The 12,442-nt window shown below is 42.0% G+C and overlaps 1 protein-coding gene across 2 annotated transcripts in view; it reads left to right on the top strand.

Moving 5' to 3' along the window:
* The window catches only part of itga9 (integrin, alpha 9), a 421,660-nt gene that overhangs the window by 97,518 nt on the left and 311,700 nt on the right, over positions 1 to 12,442 (top strand). For both annotated transcript variants that reach the window (XM_052022797.1, XM_052022798.1), the window contains 2 exons: positions 7,118 to 7,255; positions 8,599 to 8,704. In XM_052022797.1, the coding sequence (XP_051878757.1) occupies positions 7,118 to 7,255; positions 8,599 to 8,704 (244 nt within the window). The remainder of the gene's footprint in view (positions 1 to 7,117; positions 7,256 to 8,598; positions 8,705 to 12,442) is intronic.

Here is a 12,442-nt window from a genome sequence, read left to right as displayed (position 1 = left end):
ACACTGACAGGATTGCTAAATCAAATTAGGAAACTATCACCACATTGTTACCAAGCTTAACTCATTCAAACATTTTGCTTCTGAACACTTGGCAAAGACTGACCACATACCCACTGCTTGTCAGCTGTAGTTGACTTTATCTGAAGATTTTTGTCAAGCTGATGTCATGACAGTTTGATTATGTGTATCTGTGAGTAAGGTTACTTCCTCCCTGCACGAGGTGGTGTAAGTTGTAGAAGGACTGCGTTTACACACAAAGTTCAACTCCATGGTATGACTAATGTCACATTCATACATAAATTTCAGGCTAACAGTGAACCACATGCTGACCATAGTACCATATGTCATTCTCCCAGGGTTATCTTGTCATTCTAACTGCACATTTCAATGATGCCTGGAGTCCACCATGGCCAATATTTTAATGAACAGAAACACAGGACTATCCAAGTCAAAAGACTTGCAAAATGGCTCAAACTGCACCCTTTTATCCCTTTGGTTGTAACTTTGCAAATTGATTTGCTGGGTCCTCTACTGATATTCGGTGCCCCTCTTTGGTTGCAACATGGGGTGTGGTTTCACTTATAAAACTGAAAATACTGGAAGCACTCAGAGGGTTAGGCAGCATCTGTGAAAAGAGAAGCAAAGACCCTTTGTCAGACAGAAAAACAAGACAGTTTTTAAGTCATGGAGAAGAAAGGGGGAGGGATGGATAGGACAAAGAATATATCTGGGATAAGTTGAGGTCAGGATTGCCTTGGGGATAAATTGTAGAAATCATTCATGGGTTATTGGGGACAGTTAGAGTGTGAGAATATAGACAAGGGAGTGCAAGAGGTTGTGGAATGTTGGCCTTCTAGCTGGTTGAGGTTGTGGTATTGGAAGGTGCTGCCTAAGGAATCTTGGTGAGTTGCTGCAGAGCACCTTGTGTCAGTGGTGAACTGTGTGAATGGTTGTGGGTGGGGTGCATATCAAGCGGGCTTCTATGTCCTGCATGGTGTTGAGCTTCTTGAATGTTGTTGAAGCTGCACTCAATTAGGCAAGTGGAGAGTATTCCATCACACTCCTGACTTGAACCTGAAAGATGGTGGACAGGCTTTGGGGAGTTGGGAAGTAAGTTACTTACCACAGGATTCCTAGCTTCTGACTGCCCCTGTAACCATATTGTGTATATGGCTACTCCAGTTCAGTTTCCATGTTTTCTTTGCAATGCAGAACAGGGACATTCAACTTATCAAAGTCTATGCTGGCTTTCAGAGCAATCCCACTTCCTTCCTATTTCCCTATAACCTATTCTCTCACACACACCCTACTTATTTTCCTGCCACCCACTTTCACTGGGGTTAATTTACAGTAACCAATTACTCATGTTAGCTCGGAATGTGGGAGGAAACTGGAGCACTTGGAGGAAACCCACAGGGTCACTGACTGTAAAAGCTTCTATAGATACAGTATGTGAAGAAAAAAAGATTGGTGAAGAGAATTGCTAATGTCACCACTGTGTCTACCTATTGCCACATTCAGGGAAAGGACTGTGGGGATAAACCAGGGAACTACTGGCTGGTGAGCCTTGCACCAGTGGTGGGAATGTTACTGGAGGGGATTCTGAGAGAGAGAATTTATTTACAAATGGAAAGGCAAGGACTGATTAGGGACAGTCAGCAAGGCTTTGTATATGGGAAATCGTGTCTCATGAATTTGATTGAGTTTTTTTTTGAAGCGGTGACCAAGAGGATTGAAGAGGGCACTACGGTAAATGTTGTCTACATGGACTATAGCAAGGCCTTTGACAATTGGATACAAAATTGTTGAGGTGGTAGGAGGCAGTTGATGGCAGGGAGAGTTGCTTATCAAATTGGAGGGCTGTGACCTATGTCATAGGGATTGGTGCGGGATCTGTTGTTTGTAATATTTGTCAGTGATTTGGTTGATAATGTAGGTGACATGATTAATAAGTTTGCAGGTGACACCATAATGTGTGGTATAATGGACAGTGAAGAGGGTGGTGTAAGATTACAGCAAGATCTAGATCAACTGGGAAAGTGGACAAGAGAACGGCAGATGGAATTTAACTCAAGCAAGTGTGAAGTGGTGCATTTTAGAAAGTTAAGTCAGTGCAGGACATACACAGTGAATAGGCAGGGCCCTGGGGAGTGTTGTTGAACAGAAACACCTTGGGGTAAATTACATAGTTCTTGAAAAGTGGTGATGCAGGTAGACAGGGCGACAAGGAAGTTGTATGGCATGCTTGCCTTTAACAACAGATGAATAAGAGTTGGAATGTCATATCCCATTTGTACAGAACGTTGGTCGGGCTACATGGAGTACTGCGTTCAGTTCTGGTCACCACACTAGAGGAAGGAGATCCTTAAGCTAGAGAGGGTGTGGAAAAGATTCATGAGGATGTTACCGGGACTGGAGGGATTGGATTGAGTTATGAAGAGAGATTGGATAGGCTGGGTCTGTTTTCCCCTGGAGTGAAGGAGACTGAGAGGTGACATGGTAGAGGTATCATAACATTATGAGGGGCATCAATAGGGTTGAGAGCCAGTGTCTGTTTCCCATTGTAGGGGTGCCTAAAACTAGAGCGCATAGGTTTAAGGTGAGGGAGAGAAGGTTTAAAGGGGATCTTTCACACACAGAGAAGTTGGTATCGAGAATGATCTGCCAGAAGAGGTGGTGGAGGTAGGAACAGTAATAGCCTTTTTGAGATGGGTACTTGTATGACCAAGGCACAGAGGGATATGGAATTAATTCAAACAAATTGGATTAGTATAGATAGGCATGATGGCATAGTGGGCTGATGGGCCTGTTTCTATGCTGTGCAGCTCTGTGACTCTAAATAGGCTAGAGCACGTAATCATATCCTTCCTATGGTGTGGCGACAAGAACTGCACACAATACACCAAGTGTGGCCTAACCAGTATTTTGTAAAGTTGCAACGTAACATCCCAACTCTTATATTCTATGCCCTGACCTACAAAGGTAAGCATGCCATATGTCTTCTTCACCACCCCCAGTCTACTTGTGTTGCCACCTTCAGGGAACCATGGACTTGTACCCCAAGGTCTTTTGGTTCACCAGTGTTCCTTCGTGCCCTGTGATTGACTGATATCCCTATTTGCTTTCTCAAAATGCATCATCTTGCACCTTGTTGGGATTAAATTCCATCTGGTGTTGCTCTGCCCAACTTTCCATCTGATCTATATTCTGCTGTTGCCTTAGACGAACTACTTCACTGTCCTCAGCACCACTGATTTTTGTGTTCTACTGCAAACTATCATACCTCCTACATTTACATCCAAATCATTAAAAATTTAACAAACAGCAGAAGTTCCAGCACCAATCCCTGTGATATATCACTGATTGCAGATGTCTGAAGAGAAAAGCATCCCACCAATACTACTTCCTGTCATACCAGGCATTGTCAGGAACCTTGCTAAGGTCCATGTAAACAACTTCTAATGCCCTGTCTTCATCAATCTTCTTAGTTACCTCCTCTAAAAACTCGAATCAAGTTAGTGAGACTGAATTTCTCCCGCACAAAACCATGTTGACTCCTCAGGAGACTGAAGGGTGATCTTTTAAAAGTGTATAAAACCATGAGAGGCACAGTTAGGGTGAATGCACTCAAGTCTTTTTCCCAGGGTCGAGGAATCAAGAACTAAAGGGCATAGGTTTAAGGTGAGAGGGGCAAGATTTAATAGGACAGTTGGACAGTTGCATGGATAGGAAAGGTCAAAAGTAGGCAAATGGGACTAGCTTGGATGGGCATATTGGTCGGCATGGACCAGTTGGGCTGAAGAGCCTGTTTCCGTGCTGTATGACTCTATCATTACGTACTATGACTGAAAAACACGATGATGCTGGAGGAACTCAGCAGGCCAGGTAGCGTCTGTGGAGAAAAGCAGGCAGCCAACATTTCAGGTCAGGACTCTTCTTCAGGACTGAAGCTAAGAAAAGGGGAAGCCCAATGTATAGGAGGGAAAAGCAGAGCAGTGATAGGAGGACAAAAGAGGGGAGACAGTGGGCACAAGGTGGTGATAGGTAGATGCAGGTAAGAGATAGTGATAGGCAGGTGCAGGGGAGGAGGGGAGAGTAGATCCACTGTGGGATGGGTTAAAGGTAAGGAGAGAAAGGAAAAAATGGTTGAAAAAAAGCTAGGAAACGGAAGAAGCATGCTGGGGGGGGGGGGGGTGGAGAAGTGGGGTTGGGGGGGATTATTTAAGGTGGGAGAATTCAATGTTCATGCCGTTAGGCTGCAAGGTTCCAAGAGGGAAAAAGAGGTGCTGTTCCTCCAGTTTGTGGTTGGAATTCTCCTGACAGTGGAGGAGGCCGAGACTGTACTATGACTGCTGGCTGTTCTTCCTCCCCCTTGAGAATGTTCCGCAACTTCTCTGAGACATCCTGACTCTGGCACCAGGGCCTTCCTCAGAGGCACAGGAATGCCTGTCTGTTCTGCTCACTATCAAATCCTCCAGCACTGCTGCCTGACTAAACTTCTCCCTCTCCAGCTGTGCAACATGGCCAACCAGGTGAGATGTTGACCTTCATAGTGATAGGGTTTGAGTACAGGAGCAGAAATAGCTTTCTGTGATTGTACAGGGTCTTGGTGAGATCACGCATTGTGTATTGTGTGCATTAGTGGTCTCTCTATCTATGGAAGGATGTTCTTCCTCCAGAGGGACTGCAACAAAGGTTCACCAGACTGATTCCTGGGAGGGCAGGACTGACATATGAAGAGACATTAGTCATAGAGTGATACAGCCCAGGAACAAGCCCTTTGACCTGGCTCGTCCATGCAGGCCAAGATCCCTATCTACACTTATCCCATTTTCTTGCATTTGGCCCATGATTTCCTTTCCTATCCCTGTACCTGTCCAAATGCTTTTTAAACGCTGTGAATGTACCTGCCTCTATCACCTCCCCTGACAGCTTGTTCCATATGCCCACCATCTTCTGTGTGAAAAACTTGCCCTTCAGATCTCCTTTAAATATTATCCCTCTCACCTTAAACCTATGTTCTCCAGTTTTAGACTCCCCTACCTTGCAATTTTATTACCCTTCATGAGGTCTTCCCCAGCCTCCTGCATTCCAGTGAAACAATCCCAACTTGTCCAGTCTCTCCTTGTAACTGAAGTCCTCCATTCCAGGAAGTATCCTGGTGAATCTCTTCTGCACCCATTCCAGCACTACCTTTCAACAGTATGCTGACCAGAACACACGTTATTCCAAGTGTGCCTTAATGTCTTGAACATCTGCAAAATGATGTCCCAACTCTATTACCCCTACCTTTGAAGGCACCTTCTTCACTACCATATCCACTGTGTCACCATTTTCAAGGAGCTATGAGCTCCTTGTTTATTTGAATCACCTTTATAGCTATTGTAACACTGTGCTGGGAAATAACTTCTAGCTGTGATACAGTTTACTGGTCAGGCTGGAGACCTGGCATGATTAGGGAAGAACACAGTCCACATGTGCAGGATACGCAAACCCTCATGTGCTTACCAAATGGTGTGTGGTGTACTGAAAACACACTCATCCATTTGCACCGTGATTGCAATTGAAAACCGTACGCTGTGCATCAGCACAAACAGACATAAGTTCCCCATGCACTGTACCAGTTCAGGGCAGAAATTCTAACCCCTTGATTGCTCTCAGAACATTCAGCAGGAGTTTGACCTGAAACATTAATCTCATTTTCATTCTACAGATCTTGCCTGTCCTATTTGTGTACTGCCTGTATTTTCTCTCTTTAAAGCATGTAATCTTATCTTGGTTCCTCTTCCTGAGGCCAGATGAATACACTGCACAGTTGACTATAAATACAGTGACAGGCATTAACTGGTTGATTTTCCTGGCAACCTCTTCCTTATTGGCAAGAATTGCTTCTGCTCCTGGTATGCACTATAATAATGGAGGAGGATCTATGAAAACAATTATATCATCTGGGGCAGGAGGCTTTTGGAAGGACAGGACTACATTTGGTTTCCCTCATGAGGTTTTCTCTGGCAATAACCCTTGGTCTCAAACACCACTGAATTGCACCTGAATGTCTATTGCAGTTCATTGACTTGGGAGGTTACATTTGAAGCAACCTCCACCCAGACTCTGTTTCTTGTTGCAGGGTGGGATCTCTGTGTACCTCCAGTGATGCACGACATTGTTCATTGCTTTATATTGCCAGAAACCAAGTTGTTGCCACCTTAATCCTGTTGCTATCTGCCAATAATAGCCTAGGCTATAAATTCAGAAGTAGGAGAATGGACAGAGTATTGTTAAACTCACAATTTTTGCTTGCATGGGTTTAAATCATTTGGTTTTCCTCTGTTATAAGCAAGAATACAGAATTAAACCTAATCTAAGCAGCTGGAATACAAAGATAAAGAAGTCCTGCTAAGATAGTCCAGCAGCTAGTAGAGCTGCTTCCTCGGCACCAGAGACCTGGGTTTAATCCTGATTTTGGGTGCTGTCTGCGTGGAGTTTGCACAGACCTCTTGGGTCACATGGGTTTCCTATGAGTGCTGTGATTTTTCTCCCAAAGTTGTGCAGATTGGTTAGTTAATTGGCCATTGTAAATTGACTGTAGTGAGTAGGTGAGTGGTAGAATCTGGGGGGAGTTGATGGTTAGCCATTGGTAAGCATTGTGAATTCCAGCTGTGGGAGAAAACGATCAGTTTATTAGGGTGCATTATTTAAATAGGAATTTTACAGTGTCTGATGCCTTTATCACTATATTTGAGCAGTATTTAACCCATTAACTTCTAATTTCATGCTCCTTCTGAGAAGTTTCAATCATCACTAGCGTTGAGACACATGCTCCGTATGATTTTTCAATCATTTATTTGAAATGCTCAATTTATGTTTCCCTTGGCAATAGAATACTTGAAATTGAAAATTATAGATCAGAGGAACATTTTTTTAAACAGAGAACTTACTTCATTCAATCATTGATTTTCTTACACTGAGTTTTCTTTAATTATCTTCAAACTCTTTGCTGAATATTATTAATGAAAATCTCTCGGAGGTCTATAGGATTATAGTATTATTAAAACTACAGCTGGCTTCTCTTTTTCATTCATATGAATACGACACATCTTGACTCTCTTTATTCTAGATGGGTTCCTACTTTGGCTCATCACTGTGCACAGTCGATTTGAACTCAGATGGCTACTCAGATCTCCTAGTTGGAGCTCCTATGTCCACGCAGATAAGAGATGAGGGACAAGTAACCGTTTTCATCAACAGAGGCAATGTAAGTCCAATCCTTGTGATCAACATTTGAGCAATCTTGTAATGTTTGGCTAACAAAAGACCTATTGGGAGAAATTCAATTTGATCTTGATCAGTCTAGATTATTCCCAAAAGTATTTGGCAAATGGGATGTGGGTTCCAGTAACAAGGGGAAACGTGTACCTTACATGCAATGAAATTCCCAAGAGTGCATCCTAATGAGAGAGTTGCTTGATAGGAAATCTGGATCAATGAATCTAGCATGGAGATTAAATTATTGAAAAATAGTAAACCATGTTTAAATACATCTGTACCAAGCAGTGTTCCACACTAGGAGCAACAAAATTTGTGGTTCAAAGTAATATGTTGTATTGTGATTGAAACATTTCATTTTGTTAGGAGAATATGCAGAAATTTTGAGATGCAGGAGTGTGGCATGTCATTTATTTCTTTATTTTTAAATTTTTAGGATCTAGACTTCACTTGGAAAGTCAGCATTTATGACAGTTCCCTAATTTCCCTTGAGAAGGTGGTAGAAAGCCGCAATCTTGAATCACAGCAGTCCGTCTAGTGGAGGTACTCCTGCAGTGCTGTGGGGATTAGGGGGTAGTTCCAGAACTTAGACATGATGACAACGAAGGACCAACCATATGTTTGCAAGTTGGGGTAGTATGCAACTTGGAAGGAATCTGCAGATGACAGTGTTGTCTTACAATTGCTTCCCTTGTCCTCCTTGATGATAGAGGTTGTAGGTTTGTGAGGTGCTGTCAGAAGAGCTTACACAAATGACTGTAATGTATTTTGTAGATGGTGTCCTCTGCTGCCTCTCTGGTGTAGGGGATGTATGTTTAGGGTGGTGGATGGATTACCAATCAAGTGGGTTGCTTTATCCTGGATAGTATCAGGATTATTGGAACACCCTCATCAAGGCAAGTGGATCACGTTTCTGCCGAGTGCCATGCAGGTGGTAAAATGGCTTTGGGGTGTCAGAAGGTGAGCCACTTGCTGCAGGGTAGCAGGACTCTGACCTGTTCTCGCAGCCATGGGTATTTGTGCAGTTGGTCCAGTTGAGTTTCTGATCAATGGTGTAGATGGTGGGTGGGGGTGCTTAGTGATGGTGTTGCCATTGAATGGCAAAGGTAGATGGTCATGCACTGCCTGAAACTTTTGGGATATGAATACAGTTAGTTCTGGGAAGTTTTAAAATGTTTGATAAAATTCTCTTAAATTTTCATGAAAATTAGTCTGGAACCTTCTGGTCATAGGGTGTGTGATTCCTGAAGGGAGCTGAACAGAAGAGTGGCTGGTCCAAGACTATATGGTCAGAATATACTTTTTTCAACATGACTTATTTCCTATTTGTAGGCAGCACTGGAAGAACAGCAGCTTTTGAGTGGAGATGGCATTTACAATGCTCACTTTGGACAGTGCATTGGCTCTCTTGGTGATATTGATGATGATGGCTTTCCAGGTTGGTGTTTCTGATATTTATATATCATAAGTACTCAAGCTTATGAAAATATATTAATTTTGCCAGGCTTTGATCTGTCTCTTTATTCACCATCACCTGGTATGTTGATTTAAAATATTAAACCTTGATTCATTGATATTATAGATGTTAGGCTGCAAGATTCACAATGAAGTTTATTGAAGTCAAGAAAGATTGCTTGCTTTAAGTGTGATTATTGCATCAATGTTTTCCCATGTCAATCGGGCTCTGATTGGCTAGAGGACAAAAAATTGCTGTTATTGTAAGTGGCTCTCATTTTCAACAAGGCCCAAGGTCATACACATGTGCAGCACAGGAGGGTATCTTTTGGCTTATGGTGCCAGTGCCAACTTTTGGAATGGGCTGTCCAAGTTACAGTAAAACTCCAGTAATCTGGAACGCTCGGGACTTTGGAGGTGGATCAGCAGGTTTTTCAGACAATTGGATATAACTCCTATTGATATACTTTATTTCACTTCTTTTAAAATAGTAGTATCATGAATTTCCAGAGAACCAGTTGGGTTTTAAGGGAGTGGAAGACAGAGCCCCAGTGTTTTAAGGGAGCTGGAAGTAGAACCGGGTGAGTTTCAGCTTGTGTGCTTCAGTTTAGCAGAACAAGCTGAAACATATAAGCATGTCAGACCTTGATCTGATCACAAATCTACCCATGTTCCTGACCCCTTCCATTCCATTTGTCCCACCTGGCATTTCCAACCCTGACTGTGGCTCCAGCCACACACCAGTCCATCAAACAAACTTTGCCCCAGCTGCATGCCTGACCCACAGTCTGCATCCCTCCCCCAGCTCATGCTCTGAACTAATGGGTGAGCCAGATGCTGAACTAATAGGATTTGGGAAAACACGTTATGGGAGTTTTACTGTAGTGCCAATCGCCAGCTCTTTCCAGAACAGAAAAACTCATCTGTTCTCAAGGTGAGGCTTTTCATTCTAGGGCTTCTGAAATGTCCTCCTTCTGCCTTAGTTGATGGATCCTTCACGCACATTTCTTCCATTTCCTGTGTTATGTACCAGCAACAAAAGAAACACACCGAGTCATGTATAAGTGTTAGAAACTATTTTATTAATAACTATTTATGATAATAAGAAAAGTAAAAAAAATGTTAGATATTAAACATTAACCCCAAAACTAAACTCGAAGTGTGTGTGTGGCAAATTCCCAAACTCCTAAGTCCAGGAATAGTTCTCAAGGTTTAGTTCAACAAGTCATAAGGTGAAATGTGAGCAAAGGCTTTTGCAAAACCACCGTTGACTGAAGAGAAAATGTAGAGAGAGAATAGGGAGAAATTACGAAATCCAAATGTTCCACAATGGAACCCATACGACACCTCAGTCACTGATGATCTCCACTGTTTTGTTCCGAAGTATCTGCCACCCCGAAAGGCATTCGAGATGTGGCCATCCACAGAAATACCTGTTTCCCTCTACAGGTTAACGACAAAGTAGACTCCATTGGATTACTCCAAAAATCCATACGTGGATTGTAGTGACAGACACAGTTATTGTTTTTCATCCATCGATACAGAGACCAGCAGACAGTATGTCTCTCTCCCTCTCTCTCTCCTGACTGAACCGAAACGTCAGCACATTGTTACCTTCTGCTGTTGTCGTAATGACGCCCCACACACACACACACACACACACACACACACACACACTTCTGTACTACTTTTTAAACACGCATACAGTTAGTAAAGAAATGTGTTATAATTATCATTCTACACAATTACAGAATATCAGATTAGTAAAGATACATTTTTCCCATTTAACATTGGGAAAGGCAATCAGCAATTATGTTATCTTTACCTTTAACGTGAGTTATCATGAGATCAAACTCTTGTAAAATTAAACTCCATTTTTAACAACCTTCTGTTCTTGTTTTTCACTCGGCTCAGAAACACCAATGGGTTATGATCTGTAGACATGATCAGTGGTTTCTGAGCAGTGCAAACATATGCACCAAAATGCTGCAAAGCTGAAGCAAGTGACAGTAATTCTTTCTCTATGGTGGAATAGTTCTTTTGATACTCATTAAATTTCTTTGAAAAGTATGCTACAGGATGGTCAATATCATCACAGTCACCCTTCTGCAACAACACAGCTCCTGCAGCTTCATCACTGGCATTCTCTGCTAATGAAAATGGCTTTTCAAAGTTAGGTGATTTGAGCACATAAAATGGCTTTGAGTTTCTCAAATGCTTCTTGACAAGGATCTGTCCGAACAAACTTCACTCCCTTCTTCAAAAGATTAGTTAGGGGAAGAGCAATATCAGCAAAATTTGCGATAATATCCAACCATTCCCAGAAATCTTCTAACAGTCCTCATACCCATTGGAATGGGGAACTCAGATATTGCTTGAACTTTTGCCTGAACAGTAGCTAACTTGCCTTGACCTACAACATAACCAAGATACGTCACAGTCGTATGGCCAGATTCACTTTTAGCCAAGTTAACTGTAAGGTTGGCTTCGGAAAGTCTTTCAAACAACCTTTCTAACACAGAGATGTGATCTTCCCATGTATTATTCCCTGTCACTAAGTCGTCAATGTAGGCATCTGTATGTTTAAGCCATGAATTACAGAATTAATCATTCTTTGAAATGTTGCCAGAGCATTTTTCATTCCAAATGGCAAACCATTGTATTCATACAATCCAGAAGGGGTTACAAAGGCAGAAATCTCCCTTCCTCTACCTGTCAATGGAACATACCAGTACCCTTTCAATAGGTCAATTTTTGTAAGAAATTTAGCTTTTCCCACTCTGTTTATGCAATCATCCACCCTAGGGGTAGGGTAAGCATATGACTTCGTTACAGTATTCACTTTTCTATAATCAGTGCAAAATCTAACAGTTCCATCAGGCTTAGGCACAATAACACAGGGTGAACTCCAATTTGAAGTGGAACGTCTAATAATATCATTCTCTAACATATATTCAATCTCTCGGTCAACAAGTTTACTCTTTACCACATTCATTCGATATGGGTGTTGTTTGATTGGCTTTGCATCCCCACCGTCAACGTCATGATTAATTATCGATGTTCTTTTAGGAACATCCGGAAGCAAATTTTTAAATTTTAAAATTAACTGTCTCATCTGTTGTTTTTGCGAAACTTGTAAATGGTCCAACTTTGTTTCAAGGTTCTCTAGGATGTTTTGATATTTCAGTTTTGGTGAAACAATGTTTGGTCTAAATTGACCTTCCCCAGTCTCAAATTCAGATATCCTTGGAACAACATCCACATTATCCACCATGGCCACAACTGGACTTCTCTCGTAATAAGGTTTAAGCATGTTTACATGACAGAGTTGTTTTTTCTTGTGTCTATCAGGTGTTTTGATTACATAATTCAAATCATTTAGTTTAGATTCAATAACATAGGGCCCCCTAAAATGAGCTTCCAGCGGGTTGTTTTGACTAAGGAAAAATACTAATTTTTTTCCCCTTTCATAAATGGCCTTGGCCGAGCATGTTTATCAAAACATGTTTTCATTTTTGTTTGGCTGGTTTTTAAATTCTCTCTCGCCAGCTGACAGACTCTTTACAGCCGAGTTTTAAATTTCTGTACATAGTCCAACAAACACACATGCACCTCCTCCTTAACCTGTTGTTCCCTTAACAATTCTAAAGGTCCTCTGACCCGATGTCCAAACACAAGTTCAAACGGACTGAACCCTAAGGACTCCTGTACTGACTCTCTC

This window comes from Pristis pectinata, chromosome 9, assembly GCF_009764475.1.
Source record: "Pristis pectinata isolate sPriPec2 chromosome 9, sPriPec2.1.pri, whole genome shotgun sequence".
Classification (NCBI taxonomy): domain Eukaryota; kingdom Metazoa; phylum Chordata; class Chondrichthyes; order Rhinopristiformes; family Pristidae; genus Pristis; species Pristis pectinata.
Note: the sequence above shows the minus strand (reverse complement) of the source record. Positions and strands in the feature narration are given on the sequence as shown.